This window comes from Lissotriton vulgaris, chromosome 1_1 (assembly GCF_964263255.1).
Source record: "Lissotriton vulgaris chromosome 1_1, aLisVul1.2, whole genome shotgun sequence".
Lineage (NCBI taxonomy): Eukaryota > Metazoa > Chordata > Amphibia > Caudata > Salamandridae > Lissotriton > Lissotriton vulgaris.
The window spans coordinates 1,974,522,417-1,974,546,958 of NC_141685.1; the positions used below are offsets into that span (position 1 = coordinate 1,974,522,417).

Below are 24,542 nucleotides of genomic sequence, written 5' to 3' on the forward strand. Positions count from 1 at the left end.
TGCATTTCTATGTGTGTATAGTTTGCTAAGAAGATATGTTTGGGATCTTACATATAAAGCATTACAATATTCTATTTTAGAAATGACTAGAGCTAGATATGTCCACACTAGGGTGTATGGTCCTACATGTACCTATGGCCTGTAAATGAAATGCTACTAGTGAGCCTGCAGCATTCACCCACTCAAGTAGCACTTTAAAACATGTCTCAGGCCTGCAACTGCAGCCTGTAGTGCACTTTTAAACTGCCATTTTGACCTGATAAATAACATTCCACCTAAAACTTCCTTTTTTTAAATTTGTTTTTATTGTTGCTCTCGCATGTTGTTCATCAACGGTTATGCATTCGTCGGTGCAGCTTCAACATTCAGCTGCATCCAACCATTAGTGCAACTTTTCAATTTTTTATTTTTATAACTCACAACTGTAAAGGTCATAACACGGAATCTCGGCACAAATCAAATACAACATCTGTGTGTAGAGGAGGCACTTCATAACATTTTAAGTGTTCTATATCAAAATACTCACACTCATAGTTCCAGTTCTGAGGGCCTTGGGAATCCCTTATTTCCTACCACTATCCCCCCTCCCGCCACTCCTTTCCCCCCTACTCCATATCCTCGTCTTCTCCTGAGCTATCCATATCTTCCTCTTCTGGCAGCGGCTCGCATAAATCCCCCCTATATGTGTTCCAAGGTGACCATATTTTGTTCCATTTGCGTGGGTTAAGTCTCTGTTGGTAGATTGCCCTTTCCATCATCATAAGCATGTCCATGTTTCTGCACCACTGAGCTAGGGTTGGGGTCCCGTGCGCCCCCCTAAAACTTCCTTTTAATACATATAAGTCACCACTATGGTAGGGCCTAATGGCTCATAAGGTAAAGTGCATTACTTAACAAGTTGGACATATATGTATACATTTTACATGCACTGGTAGAGAAAAACTCCTAAAGTAATTTTTCACCACTATAAGGCCTATCTCTCCCACTGAGTAACACTATTTGCCTTATTACATTTAACAAGTGAAATCTTTGGATTGGGGCAAGCAGAGATATGGTATTTACACTCACATAAATTGTAATTTAAAGCCTTCTTCAATGGTAAAGTCAGGTTTTTAGTTACAAATCTGAAAACGCCAATTTTAGAAAGTTAGCATTTTTCTTATCCTAAACATTTGTGCTTTCTGCCAGTAGCCTGGGTCACATGACTGTGGATGGCTCTGCTGTTGGGGTTTACGTATTCCTACCAGACAGTGACACAAAAGGAACTAAATGTGGACACAATGAGCCTTAATGGCAGGATGGATGGGGCCTCAAGATTTTTCCTGCCCCACCTACTCTTCAAAGGGCTTGCCTCCAGCACACACAAAAGACCCTGACACTAGCCTATTGTCACCCCAGACTTCTTGGAATCTTTACAGGGAAAGGGAATAACTTTTTAGAAACTGGTGTGGTGTAGGACAGGGTGTCCCCCACACACAAAGGCTGGCACTAGGAATACATATTGGACCTTTAGAACCACTCATCATTACACGCCTGGGCCTGTAAACTTTGAAGAAGAAAGGCTATCTTGACGCCCAGAGGACTGCCCTGCTGCTGCCAGAGGACTGCCCTATTGCTTGAGGACTACCTTGACCCACCAGAGGCCTGGTCTGCTGCTGGAGTACAGTCCTGCACTCTGAGAAGGAAGATTGGACATGCTCCCTTCATCCTAGGCTAACAGAGGTGGCTCCAAGGGTCAGTTGGTTAATCTCCTATCTTAATTACAGGGAAACAACAAGCTCCAGAGGTCTCCATGCAACTGCTCAAGTTGACTTGCTGAACTGTACCTGCCTGAACCGACAATAGGACCTGCTTAACTCTTGCTGACCTCTGCTAGAGTGAGTTCCTGATTCCCAAGAGGTATGTCCTGGACCCTTGGCTGGCATCAGTTGAGCTTTTCCTGCGAAGAAGGGTGGAATCCTGAAGTTTTGGGCTCTTCACAACCGCAACTAGGTCCTTTCTGCTGCCTGTGCTAAGCTCCAGTGAACCTGTTCGTGCTACAGTAACCGCCAGCGATGGCCGTCAACGCGAGGTCTGAACTTCCTGCCACAGCAACGACAACCCCCAATGATCATCAACAGAAAGCTCCAGTAACAACCATCCATGATGCACAACTGGCTCCAGCTCCTTGTACTACAATTACAACAGACTATGCCACCCAGCCTGCTCTTCGTGCTACAGCAATAACCATGCATGACTCTCTCTATACTCCTCGTGGTTTCCTCCACAGCAAATGGAGCTCTTCATGCCAGACTTTGAGAACATAACGTTTTCAGCATATTTAACCCGGTCCCTGCATCTAGGGCATACTCCATCATGGTTGGCCTGTACTAGTGACCTTTCCCCAGTCTGGCATGACCAGAGGACTGTGAGTGACACTTTGTACTTTTAAGAGCATATGTACCTAAAACTTTCACATTCAATATCATTGGTTCTACTGTTTGGATTTAATTACTTATGGTATCATTGTATTTATTACACTGTGCTCCATTTACTAAATTGGCTTGGGATCTTTCTTGTGTTGTATGTTCACATTATTACTGTTTGAGTGTTTCATAAATACTTGAAACAGTCTTTGTTTCCGGGCTTATTTAAAGCTATGACATCATATATAATTGTAGATGGGTGTCAATAAATAAATGGAATATTGATCAATGAGGTGTTCTTAGCGACATTAAATGGCCAACAAGAGCAAAGCTCAAGTCGTCTATAATGTCAGTCAGAACTCTCAGGTGAAAAACATCCATCATTCACTTTTTATCCATCTATATTTTTAGATGAAGTACGGTCCCCAAAAAATTCCTCTGTGCCTGCTTTCAATTGCTACCCAGGCACAGGAGATTCATGGGGGTATACATGGCATGGCCTCTCCTCCCTATCTGATAAGTAAAATAAAAGCAGGCCTCTGGCACCCTCTCTGCCTTTCCTTCCATCCTCTCCTCTCCCCTCCAGAATCTTATTTGCCAGTGCTGCTCCAACAGGCTCTCCGAGTGTGCAGTGGTAGCTGCCTGGGATGCAGCAAAAATGGGTAATAAAATGAGTTACCCACGGTCCCTATGTCACAGTATATTCACAAACTATTCACGATAATGACTCTCTACACGGGTTATAAATAACAAAATAAAATGGGCAGAAATATCAACTGGTATGCAACTCTTATAGTCTATGAATGTGGATATATGTGTAGCATAATGGAGTGGTGTTTAGGGCCAGATGTTAACTATAGGATCAAAGATCATGCATAGAATTGGGGCTCGTCGGTAAAGAGTGGGGGATTTTTTGTTTGACAAGATATTCTTTTTTTCTGAAGTGGTGGGCTTTGCTAGCTTTTTACCCTGCTTTAAACAGTATGATTACCAGCAATGAAATAAGACCCGAACCCGAAATGTTCTGACACATATACATATATTATTAACTAGTGCGTAATCTCCACCCTTTGAGACTACACTGTATGTGTTTTCATCTGTTGGGAAAGGAGTGTCCATTTTCATTCTGGATCTGCAGATAATTTCAGATTCATTGCATGTAAATGTAATTCATGTGGCTGTCCTGAAGTTGGGCATGAAACCGGCCCCTCTAGAGCTATGCTATACACAACTGAACTAGGTCATAAGGAAGACTCTTCTTTGAAAGGTAGTTACCAAGTGTCTAATATATCATACTTTCATTTATTTCTACAGTGTCCAAGTAAAACATTCGGAGTCTTTGACTCCACGAAGGACCTTCCTGATGAGGTTATAATGTTTGCCAGGAGTCACCCTGCAATGTACAATGCTGTTTACCCCATCAACAACCGCCCAATCATCATCAAAACGGACGTGGACTATCAGTTCACACAGCTGGTTGTGGATCGAGTGGACGCTGAAGATGGCCAGTATGACGTCATGTTTATTGGCACAGGTGAGGTCGTATTGTAAACTATCAGCTTTTCTCAAGGGGACACAATGTCCCTCTTTCAACATTGAACACAATTTTGGTTACCAATGGCGCAGTGCACTAAATACCCCTACCACAGCTTCCAGGAGTTACCAGGTGTCCAGTATGCACTCAGGAGCAGATTCACAAGCCTCTTGCACCACTTTTGCATCACTTGTCTCATGTTAAAAGTGACACAAAAGTGGTGCAAGGGGCTTGTAAATCTGCCCCTCAGTTTCGATTTACCCTCCTCAGAATGAGGGATACCGTGCTGCAGCATGGGCTATTGGCATTTTCGAGGCGCGCAGACTCAGACTGTGCGCTATTTGCCTGCATGATTTGCGCCAGGTTTTACATGGCAAGAAATATAGAAGCAAATGTCACCGGGAGCACAATTTGTGCCAGGGTTATAAGCATCAATGGGATTGTGCGCGTCAGCCAAGATTGAGGCTGATGTAGGATGGGGGTAATATCTGAGTGTAAATACACCATGGTACTTAGAACCACATTCAGTCACGTGCCCATCACGCAGCTAGGGAGGATCTATTCTGCGCACAATCGGACTGACAAGCTCGGACGGCGGAGGACTGTGTATGTCTCTTGCTCTCCGAGGGCGATACTATTTCTGAATGGCACCAACTACAAATCTGCCATGTGGTGCTGAGGGTCAGTTTTCAGATTCCACAGCGATAAATCCCTGGGCTCCGCTCATGCTGATGTCTGACATAAATCACCAGGAAAATGATCACTGTGTTGAAGCCTCGTACACTAATATTTTACATGTGTGGCAAAGTCCTGCATTAGTTCAAAACGAGGGCATGAGAAAATTAAGAATAAGAATTTGAACGAATTATTCCATATGGGTTTAGAATTGCACATACACTTATGTATCATCACTCGAATTTAAATTTGATTGTATGAGGTAGGATTCTTTGAATAGTGTTTTTTTTTTCTGGCCTCCTCGTTTGAAAACACTGCTTAAAAATATACATGTTTTAATAGTTTCTAGAACGGAATGTGTAACAAAATGAAACCGCACAACAGTAATTTATAATCACACAGATTGAAACTGAGGACCTTATTTACAAAGAATTAACTCAGCACGCTGCCGCAAGCCATTTGGCTGCGCCATGCTGCGTTAATTCCAAAGCCAAGGGATGTGTCATATTTACAATGATATGACAGATCCCTCTGCTCTCCCCTGCGCTGGTGCACTATTAACTGCCATTCACAGAAGCAGGCACCCCTGCGTATGGGGGTAATTGTTTTTGAGCAGGAAGAGACACCTTCCTGCACAAAAGCAATCACAAGAGGTGATTTCCTCTTCCAATGAGCCTCATGAGGGAGGCCCCATGCGTCCTTTTGAAACAAAATTGGCCCTGGGACCTGGCCCACCCAGGGGCTGTATTCAAAACAAGTGTGGGGGCCCTTGCTTGTTTATATAAAAAATGTTGCAGTGGATTTGTAACTTTGTCATGATTGTGCGGCAAATTTTTTTTAAAGTGCTTTTTAACCCTGTCGGTGTCCCACTATGACCCATGACCAGAGCTAAGGGGTCAAGGCATTCCTGCCCTGCCCCCTTGTCTTTAAAAAAAATAATTCTGGGAGCCCCAAGATGGCTGCCAACACTTCCTGGTTGAAGGTCTCAGGGATAGATTGTGAGGGTTCGTGGAACCTTTGCATTCCTAAATATCCAAATTTGTTATTTCTTTAACATCTCCCAAAGGACTGAACGAATTTGCACTAATTAACTTTCTGGACCAACCGCTACCTTTCTGCTAAATTTTGTGTAATTCTGTCCAGCGGTTCGGGCTGTAGTTGTGTCTAAAATTCCTATGAAAATTAACATGGAAAACACACTTGCCTGACCCCCCTACTTTTTTTCGGCCCTTACCTTACAGATCGTCCCAAAATTTCCGTGCACAAGAAGCACTGGGGCACTTTTTTACGAACATTTAGTGAAGATTCATCAACTGGCGCCAAAGATATTGGCAAGTCAAAAAACCCTTTTCCTGTGGAAACATGGTTCTAACTATAACTACCTACTAGCAACCGCCAGTAGGTCATACATATGTGTGTGTGTGGGTGTGTGTTTGGATGTGTGTGGGTGTGTATATATATATATACTGTGATCAAGGGCATCAGCCTGAAACGCGTCAGTTCGCTTTTGCTGCTGAGTTTGCCTTATTAAAAATCCTACTTGCCTCATACTGGATTCGTTTGGTCATCTGTTTCGTCCTGGGGACCTGGGATCACAGTTCGGCTATTGTCGTGCATATATATATATATATATATATATATATATATATATGTGTTTCCTTATGTAATATATATTTACATTTTCATTGTAAAGCCATGCGTGGTAATGGCAATGCATGGCAAAAGTACTGCGCGGATAACAATGCTTTGTAAATAAAGGCTGTTTCCCACTGGTGATTAGGTTGATGTTATGCTTAGTGACAGTAGTCAGACTCTGTGTATTGCTACAAATACCAAGTGCAATTTTTGCCATTTGAATAATTCCATGTATATGGAGATGAAACGGTCGCGCTGCCTTTACTGGGACGCAAACCTGAGACATGGATGCTGAGCACTAATTTGCAATGTAGTGAAACGTTTCCTAAATCTGATAGTTAAACCATAAATGCACAACAACACATGACGCACAAAAGACAGCAAGCAATAGGGGATACGATACCAAATGTTTGTACATTTTTGATTCAGTAAATTGTAATGAGCGTCACTTATTTTGGTACATAAGTAGATCTTTTCAAAATGTTATGCAGAGACAGCCCCTGTAATTTTCCTTGATGATATTTTATTTTGTTTATGCTCCAGTTTTTCACAGAGCTGTCTGAGGGCGTCTGGCGCATGGGCTTGCAGGTAGAAACCCGATAGGCTTGTTATACTGGAAAGGTTTCCTGAGGAAAAACATTGTGTCAAAGATCCATTCTAAGCATATCTTGAATGCATCACCTGAGGTGTCGCTGGGCGCAGTTGAAGTACATCTGTCAGTAAAGTGAATTAATACCAGTCATCTTATCTCTTAGCTTTGGTTTGAACCAGAGCCTATTGATCTTGCAAGAGTGCCTTAATTCAATTTGTGTGAAATTGTTTGAAATAGGACTCTCCCCTACTTGAACGGAAACTTTGAAAAAGTGTAACCTGGTATCAGAGACCAAACAGAAGCTAAAATAGTTTTCACACGTTCCACCTCTGAACTTCAGTCACTCAGTGGCTGCGTGGAGTGCAGGGTCGCATTAAAGGGGCATGATTAGTAGGATGTGAATTCCGTCTCTTTGCAGTTACAGATTCTGCGTCTGTCTCGCCTCCTAGCTTTATCCGCGTCTCAAGGGAGTCAGACAGCTAACACTAAGGCCCTCGCAGTGTCGTAACGCAAAACGTCATGCACGAGTTAACACTATCGCAGCACTGGAAGAAAGCATTTTGGTCAAAACTGCCAAAAGTAGTCCTAATTTGGCAACTCTGTAACGTTAAAAAAACGAATTTGAAAAATATCAATGTTCTGAGCCATTTTCAGGAGAAGTGTCATGCAGCTTCTCTATTCGCTGAATGGGTTACGACGTGGCCGATTTTTTAAGAACACCTTTCCTGGTGAGCACACGGAGCTAGTGCTATGAAACGATGCTGTTTACCGTCATCAAAACATAAATAACGATACAAGTATATTCGAACGTCCATTTACAGTCATTCCGCCCCCCCCCCCGAGTGCCGATAGCTGGGGGGCAAAGGAGGCAGATGTAAGCTCCGATTCCTGTCACCTGACACCTGATCTGACTCCTCATGCCACAACCTTAACCCTTTCACTGCTAAAATGTTTTCCACTTTACAGTCTAGTTAATCGAGGAATGTCTCTGCAGTGCAGGCGTCCCCTGCAGCCTGAGGGTCAGCCCACTAATAACCTCCATCAACATTCCTAAGGCTGCTGGGAGCTCTTAGTGTGCCAGCATCATTCATCTTTAGACATTGTCAGGAATGAATGGCTCAATGGCTTGGAAATGCCTTCCTCCCCTAGGTCACCGGTTACAATTCAGGCTGGAAGCAGTGGTGGCTGCTAGCAGGGAAAAGTGGTGAGGCAGTGCTGGGGACAAAAATAAGAAAAAGAAAAGAAAACGTACTTGCCACCTTAGTGCTCAGCTCCCATACACAGGCTCTCCGACTCCCTTGCACCAATCAAGATGCTGCTCTCATGCTGTATAACCCACATGAGAAAAGCACTGGGATTAGGAGGAGCGGGCTGAATTTATGCTCCAGCAAGGACTGGGAGCCTGTGCCTGCTACTCTCCATGCAACAGCATGCAGATAGCTAGGTGCGCATGTCAGGTTGACTGTGCTAAGACATCAGGTCAAACCGTCATGCTCACTTGCAGTGCCCGCCACTCCTCCTGCTGCTGTCAAAGCATGGCCCCACCCTCAAGACTCGGCTCCGTGTTGTAAAATTAAATGATAATAAGTTTTATTATCATTTTATTTTATGTTTCCATGCAGTTCAATTCTCCTCAGCCATAAAGGAAGAGCTGCCGCTGGCTGTAAGTGATCGAAGGTCACTAGCTTTTGACACAAATTGCATGCGATGTGTGAAATTTGTTCCTTGATCCATTCCCAGGTGTCAGTGAGATATTGGCCACACTATGCAATCTTCATCATCTTTATTTACTTTTGTAATATATTCTGTGATAGTTTTAGAATGCAATCCCAGCTCTTGTAGTGGGAAAGTAGTCAGGACATTACTTTATATAGATGTAGGAATTAGTCTGATAGACACTTAAGTAACCAATAAGGTGGCGTTTCTGTTACAGGGCATCACAAGATGTACTGAACTGTAAAAGGGTATGTTTGCTTCCCGAGGCAATGGGATGGATAGGAGTTGTACTGAGAAGTGAAGGGTCTTGAATTATTTCTTGAAGGTTCAACAAAGGATTGTTTGCTTCTTATCTTTCTTGTTTTTTTTCCTTTGGGTAATTCCAGGATTATATGATTGTGGCTGAGAGTGTACAAAGTGTGTTTGGTTTGTACACGTGTATTTGTAGATGAACCATGAACACTACAATTTGATGCATGCTGGGAGGACAAACAAGCGTGGGCTTCTGAGGGTGGTGGTGATAGGGCGGTATTTGTGTTCACCCATAAACAGTTGAGCTGCTGCACGGAGGGTGGCTTTCAGTTGAATGAGTCTAGTGCCCTATGGCAGGGCATTGTCACAATCAATAGCTGTAATTTTAAACTGAGGGATCAACAACTAAAACAAAGTGTTCAAAGTAATTATGTAAATAAAATACTGATTGTCCATCTTTGAAAAAGCTCTCAGATGGCAAAATTAAAACACAAATGCTTGTCAACAAACACAAGCCTGCACTGTGTGTCCTACCTAAAGCTGGATACAAGTGCACTCAATATTTCTAAATCTTTGAAATATAAAAAAAGATTTTTATCTTTGGCAGATTCTCTGAATCATTGATTATAAATGTAGACAAAGCAATATAGGCGGAAAGATATAGTGAGATAAGAAGGCAGACACACTTTCATTAGGGCTAGGATTAGCAAGGGGAGCAGACCAGACAACTGAGTCTGAGTAAATGATACTTTGTCTTGCTTGTGTGTAAATGGATGTGAACGGTACTGAGCATAGTGATTGTTCATGTGCTTTTGCAAAAGTGAGCGTGGACTGATTGAAAGAAGGATTGGTGTGCAGTGCACATTCCTGCACTCGATATCGGGCATAATGCTTATAGAATACTTTAAGGATGGTGTAATTATGTTTAAATTACAGAGCAAGCTTTCTGAGGGGTATTTATTGGAAAACATGATGGTTGCTTAGTGTCATAAACCTCTTTTTTGTTTGCTAGCAGTCTCTTTGTGAGCTCTTCTTGTGTGGAAAATTTCATTAATTCTGAAATGCCAGTATAATGTTGTTTTATAAAAGTGTTTATTAGCCATTATAAACGAAATTAATCTACATTATTTATTAATGGAGAAATAGTGTCTGATGATGCACACATGATTAGGCTAAGTGAGAGGGATGCTGTCAATTGTTTTAATGTCACCCCACAAAACACAAAACGTGTTCTTCTCTGTTGTATTTAGAGTCAGGAAAGAACTGGGTTATTGTGGGTGGTACGTATGACTCAGCAATATGTCCACCACAGGAACCTGGGTCGCAGTGATGATCATACCACCGTATTGTGGTTACCTTCACTCGTTTTCCATGGGGAAAATGGTAAATGCCCCCCACATGCAGGGACCACAAGTCCCATAAGTCTCCTTCTCCCAACATAAGAGCCTGGTATGTTAAGACCCCTCATTTTCCAAGCACTATCTTATTTAATCACAGTTTAGAGGCTATCAAGAAATGAAGATAGTAAAATGCTTTTTTCTTTGCATCTTTCAGACACAAACATTAAAAGCCCTGATGAGAGTCCAGGGACATCTGTCCTGGCCTCGAACAGCGTCAACAGTTTTTGGTGGAATAAAGTTTTATCTATATAAAGAAAACTAGAACTCTCTAGTCCAGATATTATTTGTTTTGTGTCATCCATTTGACAATATTCCCCAAATTTCTTTGACTTTGTTCATTCATTGACTCTATATGTTTGTATTGTTGTCTTTTGGTACTGTATTAATTTCTTTGTATGACGTTTGATGTTGATATATTATTTTTGACATTGTTTGTTTATATATAATGTACAAGAGTGTAAATATTTCAATGCACAGTATGTCTTTCCTGCTAATGTATGTGAAAGTAATTTGCAAAAAATAACAAAATAATTGGCATTTAACAAGTTTGCCTGGTTGGGATTTAATAAATATTTTTCCAGCCTTGAAATCGTTTTTGTTTGAAGTAAGTGTGGTTTAGGCACTTTGTGTGTCAAATGTTCAATTATAAGGTCTAACCTTTACCACGTTTCAAGACCTATCTCCTTAGGGTTACAAAAGCAGGAATACTTGCGGCGCTGCCCTATGGCAACATATTATAAACCAGGACCTTAGTGACAGGGACTTTCTTGGGTGCCACTGCAGCCTGCACTACCCATTGACCCTGCCAGCACTGCCAGTACTAACACATCTACTAACCCTTGAACTCGTACACATGTGACAATTCAAAAATGGTCCTTGGGAACCAAAGCTATAATAATGGTGTGAGCAGCAGGTTTATACATTTTAATGTAAATTGACCTATTAAACACTGTTCCTGCGCTCATCTCAAAATCTTCGAGACAGTGCCACCATGTGGTGGACTGTTAGCAGAGCCAGTGTTGACAATTAACCCCTTCATTGCACCCGTCGGCGAACGGCCGTCATAAGCACTACCTCCGTACTGCTGCGCACAACCATTGGTCGATGCGGCATCAACACCGAATTTGCACCGGAGTAAGCGGTTAAGTGCCGGTGCTGAGCACTGGAAACCATCTGCTCAAATTAAGCACTGACTTTCCTGCATCCATCCAGTAACCAGGCTATGACTGCTACAATCACTTAGCATCACCTGATGCTCCTTCCTAGACAGCGGGACAGTTGGGAGGTAGTTGCATGCAGGCAAGGTCTGCCATGTTGAATACTGAATCAGTGTGGGTGAAAAGCAACCTGTCTTGGATCCATAATTTGGCTATAAACACAGGAGGTTTGCAAGATAATAATCCTCAATACTAAACCTTAATGTTGAATATGGTTCTTCATATCACACTTCCACCATCTGTGTGCTGCAAGTAGCAGATGTTACTAATACCCGAAATAATGGTACTCAATTTATCAAACTCAAAGGAAAGGCCATCTCACTGCCTGGTATTTAAGCTGCTTCTAATTTTCCCCACAGATTTTGAGACTGACTTTAGTGTGGTTTGGCAGATTGTGGCAAGAAGTAGGCGGGTCAACTACTGCAGTATCTAGTGCCAGGAGAAATCTTTCTCTGTGGTAGTAGGCAACTGATTAACTATGATATGGCATAATTATTATATAGGGGTAGCTAGTTAACGTCTTAGACCAGTGATACTCAAAGAACAGCACTCCTAGCATTTACATGTACCCCCACATCAACAGCAGCACTGGGCATGCTTTCGTTTTTTTTTTAATTTAATTTTTGTATAACGCATTCTCAAACCCAAATAAAGGGTGGCAAAGCACTTCACAAATGGTCAAAAACATTTTAACAAATCTAGAGAATAAAACATTTTATAGGATACTTATGTCCAGACCTGCACTTTGAAGGCATACGTTGGAAAGACCCATGATGGAGGCATATTCGTAGAAAGATACGCACATAGGTTGCAAGGCCGTCTAGAAGTATCATAGCTATCAGAAGATTAGACCTGTGCAGAATCTGTGGCAGACACCCCAGAGATTAGATAGAGCGTTTAATCAGCAGGCAGTGTATATGTGTTTCTTTAGTCTAATTAGAACAGAATGATGAAGGGAACCATGTGTACCATAGTTGGGATGAGTTCCAGACTTTTGAGGCAATGCTCTACTAAGCTCACTTCATTGTTGAGGTATTTGTACACCTGGGGAGGTTCAGATACAGCATGTTATTCACTCTTAAGGGGCTGATTAGGATGGAGGATTTTCCGCATCCTCCGGGCTGGCGGAAGCCACCGCTGGCCTGGAGGATGCGGAAAATCCTCTGCGGACCCACCAAGACCCACCGCCACATTAGGATGGCTGGTGGGTCCTGGTTTCCGTCCGCTGCTTTTCCTCTGCGGTTGGCTTACAACCGCGGCGGAAAAGCACTAATATGGTGACGGTGTCTCTCAGACACCGTCAGCCAGATTAGGATGTGCTCGGAAACATGCTTTTCCGCGGCGGCTTTTTCGCTTTGGAAAAGCATGTGTAACTTCACTGCGGGGGCCCGTTTGGGCCCCCTAGGTGAAGGGGGGGTGGGGGGTGCACATGGGGGGTACCTATGGTACCCCCTGCATTTGTATGCAGTAAGCGGCAGGCACCGGTCGGTGCCTGCCACTTTCTACATACAAATGCAACACCTGCATTTTTAACATTGCTGCCGGTGCAGCTTGAAGCTCCACCCGCCACAATGTTAAAAATAGAGGATGTGACCATCAGGGTGGTGGTCACATCCTAATTGCACAGGAGGGAACTCCGCAGCCCATGCGGAGGTTCCCTCCTACTCAGGGGTCGCGGACGGACTCAAGTCCGTCCGCGATCCTAATGACCCCCTTAGTTCGTAGTACAAGTCTTTTGTAAGGGAGGTTTAAGAATAAAGCACTGCTTAGAAAATTCATATACAACCATGGCTGGAAGTACATTTTTTTAGGTCTGATCTAGAAACCCAGTTCCTGAAATGTCTTATGGTTCTCAGATGGCAATTAGTGATTTTTTCTGTAAACATCGCATGAGTCACATGTATTCAAATCACTTTACTTTCCCAATGCTAAGTGAGTCTGTTTCCCACATCATTTTGTACTAGCTGGAGACTCGGAATTACGGATTCAATAAATATAATCAAGAAACGAAATGTAAATAATCCAAAACAGACAGTTTGAATTAGTTTGTAGAGGTGATGGCTTTTGATTTAAAGAGATGTTGAATATCCTAAATTAAGCCAATGAGATACAGAATTTTTTTAATTATAGAACAGTGTCTTTGATGCTTGTCTACAAGCAGATATTCAGCTGCAGAATCATTTAGGAAAACATGTTTCTGACTACACACACTTAAATTTCTGAGAGGCATGTTACTGGTCATCTAACACAATATTTACATTGAAGTTACAATTCTCGAATCATATTTATTTTTCCAGGCTTATCTTGCCCAGCAAAATACTTGTCATTTACCTCTTAAGCAAATATTTGCCCATTACCTTACATTGGTGATACTTTCATTTCAATTCATTTATTACCAAATTAACACATTATATTGCTTCACTTATTGTTTAAATATTCACCTTCCAGGTAGCCTGCGCCTCCTGCCCTACTGTCCCCCACACACATTTGTTGCAGACAATGTATTTGCATAAAGGCGAGACAAAATATTTAAATCCATTTAAAAGACTCTACATCAGAATTCCTTTTAGAAGATAAAATGTCTGTTCCTTGCATAACCGTGCACCTGTCTGCAAAAATATGTTACTGATTCTTTAAAAAAAGATACAGTTGTCTTTAGCCCCCACTTAGTGGAGTTTGTCTTCCCCACCTCAAGCTTTTGTCTGGTTTGTGTATCATTCTAGGAAGTGGTTTCTTTGGAGCCCACGTAGGACTAGTTTATATCTAAAACGTGTATTCAAGTCACATTGTTTGGCACATTTAATTCTGCTTTCCCTCTTTACATTTTATACAAAAATCATTCCTTTTTGCTCCTTTTTCCTCAGCAATGGCAAAGACTGTAGGTCTGACTTCAATGTGCTGGACATCATTTGAGCATGCAGAGCATATCGAGCATTTTGTGAACCGAACCTGTTTTTAAAAGAATTAGCACATTAAAGCTAGACCAATAGGCTTTGAAAGTAGCCAATCACTGATATTAAACTGAAGATTTGTAATTGTAACACAGTACAATTCTGCCTTAGAATCAAGCTACAGATTGGGGTTAACCGGAGAGGTAAATATAATGTGTTCTACATTTGGCTGCTATCTTAAATTACATATTGCCTACAATGACTTTACATTCTCTATGCATTAAGAAAGTCTTAAATAAATGCACATATTAGCTTTATAAGTTCCATAGTTCCTTATTCTTATATTTAATGAGTTCAATAGAAGGGTGGTCTACCTTTCTACTGATTTGTATTCAAGTGAAGTCAAGTAAATCTTTATTCGAAATTATAAACAAATTCATAAAAGATACATCATTTATAAAATACATTAAAAGTCCATTATATACTTCATACATGGGCATTTAGTTAAAAACAGCATTAACATTGTTTTTGTTAACCTTAACAACAATCCTAAACTCTGTCCTCATTAATGTCCCTGTGGCTCAGGATGTTAAAAAGTATACATTCTATTGGAGAGGTTTCTGCTCTCTTAATCTACAGTTTCTGTTCCTATTTGTGTTTGTGATTCTGTGTGCCCATACTGCTAAGCCGCAGAGAAGTCTTCTGTGATTCACGGTTTGTAAGGTATACACAAACATATTTCTGATAGTAACCGTACTTCTTCCTGACATAGTGGTGACTTACTCTTTAATTTCCAGGAGTGAGACACACTTACTAATGTGGAAATCCTTCGTAACTTGCACCCCTTGCTATCTTTGCTTGTGCAATATATAAAAGCTGTTGTGTAATTTCGAGCTAAAAAAGGTACTACAGTATGTACATTGTGAATTGCACCATATGCCTCTGTAACTATGCACTTTTAACCCCGACTGGGTCATTTAAATCTCACCTTCAAACTGTCCCAGAAGCCTCTCTAAAAAGCTGTCAGTAGATTCTTCTTGTCATCGCAGGTTTGTACTAATGGCTCTTTTTTCAGCTGTATAAATCTGCATGTGCACAGTAGACTCTTTTGTCAATAGTGTTCTTTCAAAAGCTGACCATCTCTTCCCGCCAGAATTATGCTCTGAAATGTGCTGACATCTTTGATTCGTCTTAGCTGTACCACTTAATTCATCACAAAGGAAATCGTAGTTGCCATTGCTTAATTATGGGCAAGATAATCAGGCAAGTGTGGCATCTTTTCAGATCTCTTTCTTTTCCCTTTTCCATGAATGAAGATGCTGGAAAAGTGTTGAAAGTCGTTTCAATTCCCAAGGAGACGTGGCATGATTTGGAGGAAGTCTTGTTGGAAGAAATGACAGTGTTTCGGGTGAGTTTTATTGCTTTTCGTGTGGGAGCAAGTTGCAGTGTTTCCTGAGAAGGACGCAGACTGAACTCATTCTAACAGTGGACAATGGGTCTTGCATACGCTTATAATCAACTTGTCATTTGGGGACCCAGACACTAGTCAAAATAAACCATGCTTTTTTGTGCTATTGAATTCAGGGAGACGGGGATATTGTTAGAAAAAGATATAAGAGGTTTTTTTGACAGTATAATGATAAACGAGAGACACTGAGAGCTGCCATTGATTGATGGCAGTCTGCTTTCGGTTATTTTTTTTAAAACAAGCTCTAAACCCATTTACGTTTAGCCAGTAACCCATCACAAAGGCACAGATAATGATAATGCCAATCCCTTACACCAAGCACAAACGGAGGAATTTTGTAAATGCTTGATTTGAATAGGCGTGCATTACATAAGTGAATTTATCCACATCCTCTGAACACAGCAATGAAATAGAAAAGGATTGTTAGTCTTGTTATCTAGCATAATTAACTAATGAAGGGCACATGTAATGAGCAGTGTTAAGTGATCTATTTGAAGAATAAGTAATATTCGGAGTACAGAATCAACATGTGTTCTTAACCTAAGAGACAAATACACCCTTAACCTAATAATGACATACTGGTCCACACAAATGTAAGCCTTTGTGCTTGTGAGTGAATGAAGTGTATTGTCACATTGGGTACCATGTCACTTTTTGTCCGCCTCTATAGATGTCAGTAAACAGGCTGCATGTGGAAGAGGTTTACTTTGTATGGCTTCTTTATTGAATGAGGCATCTTTACTCTCATGCATTCAAAAATTGTTTTGCAATGAGAACCCATTTCTTAAAATGAACCCCCACAGTGACAAATAAATATAGCTACATTTTTACTTACAGCTCTTACAGATATTTGCATAACAGCACATTGTTAATTCCACTGTTTTCACAAATCACAACATTTGAACAGTAGCGGCCCATTACCGGGAGTTCTGTGGGGCGGAAAGGCGGGGGGGGGGAGAGGGGCAGGGTAGCGGTAGTAAGCACCGCGCACTGCATCGCATTTTGCTATGCAGAGCGCGCAACAAAATTCATTTTATTTATTTAACTGTTTACTTACCTCCGATCATCTATAATCCGGTGTTTACTACCATCCCCCTCCCCTCCCGCACCCCGCCTTTACGCCCCACGGAACTCCTGTAACCGGCCGCTACTGCATTTAAAATACACATTTGACTACTGGTAGATCTCCATACTCAGTCACTGGAAAGGAAATATAAGCAACTCGAGCATAAATGATGTCGAGGAGAGAACATCCTAAAGAAACAGGAAAACTCTAGGCAGGAGGGCAATGAAGGGGATATCTATCGTGGAAACAAAAGACACATAAAGTGTCCACACTATATCAATGAAATTAAATGTTTGACCGTCAGGTATAAAACAGATTATTGAAGAGGATACCATGTCTTTTGTAGATGACTGAGTTTATGATCTTTAAGCACAAAAGTACCATAGCAAATGATAGTAAACAAAAGGACTTTGAGTAAAGACGTTACTTACAGAGATGCATTCAACTGAATAAAAAACTGTAGTTTATTAGAAGCTTGGAGTGTAGGTTTAGTTTCAAATCAAGATATCAAGGCAACCTCCTTCAGTTTCTCAAATAACAAGATATTTTTTGATTATGGCTTCGAAATACATTTGTAGATTGCCTTACGTAACAAGAGAGTCACAAATAGGGCACCTAGAGAGGAAGAAAGCTTAAAGCCAAAGTGAAGAAGTAATGAGCATTAGGAAAAACTTGACATTTATCTGAGACTGAATGACCCCCTGTTCTTAAAGTCTTGTGAATCTGATGTAATAGATCTAGTTCCCCAAAAAATTCAGTCAACACTTAAACTCATATGATATATCTTTAGCATAAGGAAGAGTTCACATACAAAAATATAAGATGACACCAAGAAGAAACCACTTTGAATAAAAGACCTGCAATTGGATTTTACTTGCAGGCCTCGGAGGTTAACCATTGCATATTCACAAATATTGTATGTTTACACCTAGGAAATGTTAAATGATTTGCTGTGACTGCCTCCAATTGTGGTTGTTATACTAAACATCCACTCTCTTTTTCATTAAAATGTTTTTGATAATATCTGTGAGAGTCTCACATTTTCACTGTCATAATCTGACCTCTGTTTTTATAAGTAGTCTTCATTTCAATCTGATGCAAAATAGGAAATATATCCCATTGAAATCGAATGAAAAAAACGTTGCATTTGAAGACAAAGAAATGAAGTGAAAAGTGTAGCAAGTCAATGGAAAGTGAAAGAGTAACTAAACATGTTCAGATATTCTCAGAAAGTTCAAACAGGACAGATGTCCACAAGGGGTTAACCTGCATACACACAGTAGGATTGAAATTAGTAGTGTGCCAGAGGCAAATTTCTGCGTTTCCACATAAGAATGTTTATGCAGAAAGGAAAAGTCAAGTAGGCCTAACCAAAAACCTGTATTCAAGCAGGGCTCCAAGTATTATTGATAGATGAAGTGGGAGTGCTCTTGATTGCTTGCCCTTTAATAGAAAATTCTAGAAGTAGGATACAGGTTCTAGGTGTGTTCAACAAGCAAGCAGGTTTAGCCAGATGTAATGATTTGTCTTGGGGAACATTTTCACATTTTAGATTAGTCAGCTGTAGGAATATCAGGGAATTACAGTAAGCTGAAAGAGAGGTTGTACTCAGCAGAGGCTCAAAAGGACAGTCTAAACATGAAGAGAGACCCATAACAGTTTAAATAGAAAGAAAACTAAGACTGGGATGAGATGATGCAGCCATGCAGTGACTAGATAGATGCTCGTGCTTCACTATAGTCTTCTGGAAATGTTCAAATTTTAAGCAAATTTATCACAAAACAATTTTATATAGCAACATTTAGTTGTTGTTTTTTTAGATAATTGTTCCTGCAAATGTAGGAACACTAATGCCCGTGATATCAGCTGTAGTTGCCTCCCAACACTTATGCACAACTTCTACTATCTCTCCAGAATCATTTAGGTTCACTCCAGTCCTGTGAATTCGTCAGTAGCAAACTATGGTCTTGGCCAATCTTCAAATGCCTTGACGTAAGTCTCTAAAAAAAAAATGTTTGGGGGCGATCAGGATACTGGCTATCTCACATCTTAAAATCCCATCCTGCTTGACAAAGGTTGTAGCATTGTAGGAGAATCCTTTCCAGAGTCCTCAGCTTGACTGTCAGGTATTCATGTTGGACTAAATTTGGTGCAACTTGGCAGAGCAGGACTCCCAGCAGAGGTGCCCAGGAGCTGGTAGCAAGATGCAGGTGAAGTATTTGATATCCCTGAGACTTCAGAAACAGGAGGGAAGCCCAAACAACCCTTGGAGAACCTTTAGAGATGCGGAATTTAGAGGGTTAAGTCCTGTCATCTCATTCCCAGGCAAGAAGCAGCAGGCAACAAGTTAACACAGCAAAGTGAAGTCCCTCCTGGCAGCACTACAGCTCTTCTTTCTGGTAGATTGTCCTCAGTTGCAGAATCTTTCTGAGTATAGGGTGTCAGAGGTCCAGGACTTATACCCATGTGAGCCTTTGTAGTAGCGAGGCTTCAAAGTAAGGTATTTGTAGTGCACAAGACCATGCCATCCTTGCCTTGGCTCAAGACACACTACAAAAGGTAGTTAAGTATCGATGGGGTGACCCAGTATCCCTAAGAACCTGGGCAGTAACGCAAATTATAGACAAACGGTTCTATATTTCTTCACTTATCTCACATTTTACACAATATATTCATTCATTTCAAGATGAGTAATCAAAACAAAATTACAAAATTATGAATAGAAAGAGGTAATCCAAACCATCTGCGATGTTTGCAAGATACTTTATAAATTGTATTCATTTATAAGTACTTTCATTTTGGAGGTATTAAAGGCTGTCAATTTTATACAGTGGCTCACAAGGTGAAAATTTGTGACAGTTGATGCTCAGTGGAATTTTGTTCCAGTGTAATATACAATATATACAATGTCAATTTCCGGTGGCAAGGAGGGATAAGGAAAAGGAAATGGGGAGCGTGACCAAAATTACACAGTCACCAAGAGTATTCTGTATACCACAGTAGTCAGTTTTAGGTACAGAATCTTAGAAAAATGGTCCTCTGATATGTTATGTCGACGTTTTAACCCTAGTGTAGCGCTCTCTAAGCGGCTGCACGGGTCTTCATCAGGACTGTGTGAGGGAGGTAGCCGGATGTGTGGCAGCCTCCAAGAAGACCCAGCCGGGCTTTCCTTTGGAGTATGTTGTTTGCAGCTAGTCAAACAAGAGATACACGATTCCTTATGTGTCAGGTTCTCGATATAGTTCATTCTAATTTTGTTTTGATTTACTCATCTTGCAATGACTGAATATATTGTGTAAAATGTGAGATAAGTGAAGAAATATAGTGCACCCGAAAGAACCGTTTGTCTATAATTTACACTACAAACGGTAAGAAACTCAGTGTGGGGACAGGCACTGCCCTATTCAGGTGCACGTTTCAGCTCCTCCCTCTTACTCTAGCTCAGGGATACCCATCAGGCTGGCGATGGGCCATTAGGATATACACAGCACACCTCAGCTTCATCTGTGTGCGATTTTCTAGAGGGAATACTCAAATACCAGCTGTCATCCAACTGATTGGGTGAAGGCAGAGGCACACAGTGGTTAAAGTATGAAAATGCCAGCTTTCTAAAAGTGGCATTTTCAGATCTGCAATTTAAAAACCAACTTCACTAAATGATGTGTTTTTAAAATGTGAATCCATATACACCAAAAGTACTCTTCCTATCTTTTTCCAATTGGCAGTTACACTTGTAAAGTGTTACCAGGCAGCTCCACTGCTAACCTACGGGAGAGATAGGCCTTGATGTAGTGAAAACGAATTTAGGAGCTTTTCGCTACCAGGACATGTAAAACTCAAGAGTAAATGTCTATCCTTGTACATACACTGCACCCTGACCATGGGGCTACTTAGGGCCTACCGTAGGGTCACATATATGTAATAGAAGGGAAGGCGTGGGCCTGGCAAGTAGGTGAACTTTCTAGGTGGAAATGGTGGTTTAGAACTGCACACATTGGCTCTGCAGTGGGAGGCCTGAGACATATTTTAAAGGGCTACTTATGTGGGTGGCACAATCAATACCGCAGACCCAATAGTAGCGTTTGGTTTGCAGGCCCTGGGCAGATGTACTGCACTGTACCAAGGACTCATCAGTAAAACAAATATGCCTATCATGGAGAAACAAAATGCCAGTACTTTTTAGACACAGAGCACATGTACTTTAGCACTGGTCAGCAGTGAAAAAGTGCACAGAGTCCTAAATACAGCAAATACAAAGTTCAACACACAGTCTAAAACAGGAGGTCAGAAGGCAACAAGTCAGGGGAAACCACCCCAAAGGGGTCCCAGATTTACCAGCTAGTCATTAATATTTTATTACACATCATCAGATGTAAGAATTACCAGTTTTTATGGCAATGAGCAAATGCTGTTTAAATGTTTCTCACTCCGAAGTGAGGGTTCTGTTATTGTTTTCTCTTTTAAAATTCTCTACTTGTTCAACAGAACTAAAATGAGATAGGCACTTAGTATTGCTAACTATCATGAAGTACAAGTCATATGTTCACTTACAAAATGTAAGACATCCCAAATCACTGTTTAGAACAGCTCATGCAGTGTTTTTATCAACAAATGTTTTCTACTCTCAACCATGCCTATTTCAAAGGTAGAAGAAATCATACTATTGGGCATCCCAATCATTAGCTCTGCCATCAAGATTAAGTGCTTTGTCTATAACTGTCCAAAGATGTTGTTTGATAATTAAATGTTTTATGATTAAACAAGGTACTTGCCACAGATTTCACACCGACTCAGAGTCTTAACATGCTGGGACCACAGGATTAAGCAAACATTTCTTATTGACAGCAGCTCACACATTTGGTTTCTCAGAGCTGCTTTTTCCACTTTGTACAAATGTCAAATTATCAAAGTAAAATGATTTACCAAATCTTCATTTGTATGGATACCTGATTCAAGTCTTAATGACTCCAGAGGAGTAGTTTCGGGCCACTCATCAATATCCTCATGAGATGTTTCTTCTTTGTTGTGACCCCTTGCACCCCTATAGAATTCTGCTGAAAAGGATTTGTCCTTACAGTCCCATACAGCAGACACCACTTTGTGTCTCCAAATATAGTCTGACATTTTAGGGTAAGTGCTAATGCATACACAAACATCAATGTTTGTGTTTGTTTGTCAATATGCAGCGCTAACCAAACTTCAAACTTCTTTTGTCTTTTCGTAGTCTGAAGTCAATACATTCAGAGGTGTTTTAGTACCTTCTCCATGTACCAGACATTTTCTTAACACCTTAACCGTGGTACGATTTACCGCAGTGTGCTGCAGATTTTAAAAACCCACTTTACATGACGAGCTCAGCTCGTCATCAGCATACGAGCGCCGTAGCCGATGACGAGCTGAGCTCGTCATCAGCAGCGAAGGGGTTAATCAAATTGAGAGTGCATGGTTGCTTTTCATAGACCATCATTTTAGATATGAACATGTTGCTTGTTAGTCTGTTCTTACAATGATGAGCAAAGTTGTGCAGAAGGACCAAGAGACATGTTTATGTGGGCCAGCAACACTGCTTCATTTACATCAACTGGACCAAGATGCATATGTCCCCCAAACTACAAACATCTCCACATTTATTCGCCAATAATCATTCAGACCATTGATAAACATAATAAAACTTGTCAGGAATGGGATGAGTCCATGCCTCAGCCCAATCTTGGAGGGAACAGACCAGTCATCTCTCCATCTGCTTATTTTATTATTGACTCATCATATCAAATCAAATCAAAATATCTTTATTCGGGTTCCATATATGAAAACCATAAAAGTACATAAAAACACAATAAATATTAAAAATCATTATTCATTCATTGTAGAAAAATTATTAAAACTATTACACATCATTACAGGTTCGTACGGTGCCTAATGCATAATTTTAGATATTGTGCCACAGATTTTGTCATCAAAGAATTTTCCAGAAGTTGCAGGGCTAAATAGGCAGGGCGACATCTACGGATGTTCATAACTTTTAGTAGTGGTAATATCCACCTCCTGCGTAGTTCCATATAAAATTTACAAAAAAATGTGACATGTATTGTAGACTGTGGGGACATAGAGTCACACGGACACACTGCAGTGTTATGAGTCCATACATTCTGAATGGGAAATAGAACCAAAAAATGATATATGTTAAGCCTGAAACGAGTGAGGAGTAACTTTTCATATTGCGACAAATGGTACTGTAAATAAGGTTGGATAGTTGGGACCAGCTGTATCATTAAGCATTGTTGTACTGAGGGTTTACCTATTTCACACAGCATTCGGAGTTCAGATAAATGTGACAGACAAAGTGTTTTTAGATCTTTTTTTGAAATGTCTGTTACAGATGGTGGGTCTTCAAAGAAGCTCGGGCGGCCGATGTCAGTGAAAAAAGATTTTACATATGCCAACCATTTTATCTTATTCATATGGTCTAGTTTCATGCAGTCCTCTATTATTGTTCTTGTAAGGTGGCATTCTTCTCTGGCCCAAATTCTACGCCATAGCATGATAGGCTGAATCTTAATGATGTCCGATATATAGTGTACTCCGAGTTCAAGGTGACAACCAAATGTGGTGGTGCTTTTGGGAACAGCCAATAAAAACTTTAGGAAGGAGTTTTCGATTTTTTGGAGTTGCTCTACATTAGTTGTACCCCAGACTCCTGCTCCAAAAGTGGCTGTGCTGATAGATTTTGCATTGTATATCTTAATCATTTCGTTGGGTGGTCTTTTTCCCAGACGAAGTGAAAATGCTTTTAAAGCGCCGACTGTTCTTATGAGGGCTAACTTTCTGGAGTTAATTGCCTCTCTCCAATTAAACGCCTCATCAATAGTTATACCAAGATAAGGATAGATGTTAGTTCTTTCAAGAGGCAGGTTGTCCACAAAGATTTTTTTCTCTTTGTTCCCTCTGTTGCCGATGTGCATTACATAAGTTTTCCTTATGTTCACTTTTAGATCGAGACTGGTCATAAAGGTACAGTAATTATTTAGGGCCCTCTGAAGCTGGACAGGTGTTCTTGCCAGTATTACCGCGTCGTCGGCGTATAGTAACGCTGGAATCTGTCGACGACCGGCTTCCGGCAGATCTTTAACGCCCTTAAGCAGTGCAGCCTCTAAACCATTCGTATAAAGTGTAAATAGGAAAGGGGCCAGCACGCACCCTTGTCTGACCCCTTTCTGAATTGGAAAGCTGTTAGTTAGTTGTCCTGCTATTCCATATCTGACCTTTCCCGTAGCGCCAGAGTATAGCTCACGGAGGATATCTACTATAGGTGGTTCTATCCCCATTTGTAGCATTATTGTCCAGAGCTTCGAGTGTCCCACACAGTCGAAGGCTGCTGTAAGATCGACATACACCATGTGTAGGCACGATTTCTTCGCTGTTACATATTTTCCTACAAGTAATGTTAAATTTAGGACTTGATCCACGGTGCTTAGCCCGGCTCTGAAGCCGTATTGGAGGTCTGAGAGTACCCCTTGCTCTTTTGACCACTCCTGAAGTTGATTTAGAAGTATACGCCCTAGCATCTTTCCAGTTGAATCCAAGAGGGATATGGGGCGGTAGCAGGTTGGACTGTCTCTGTTGCCTTTTTTAAAAATGGGGACCAGGATCGAGGTTGACCAAGAGTCAGGAAGGCCAGTGTCTTTTGCTGC

At 41.0% G+C, this 24,542-nt stretch overlaps 1 protein-coding gene across 1 annotated transcript in view; it reads left to right on the forward strand.

Moving 5' to 3' along the window:
- Positions 1-24,542, forward strand: part of SEMA3A (semaphorin 3A) — a 535,542-nt gene that overhangs the window by 426,573 nt on the left and 84,427 nt on the right. Inside the window, exons 11-12 of the mRNA XM_086919769.1 lie at positions 3,720-3,939; positions 15,634-15,725. Of these exons, the coding sequence (XP_086775895.1) occupies positions 3,720-3,939; positions 15,634-15,725 (312 nt within the window). The remainder of the gene's footprint in view (positions 1-3,719; positions 3,940-15,633; positions 15,726-24,542) is intronic.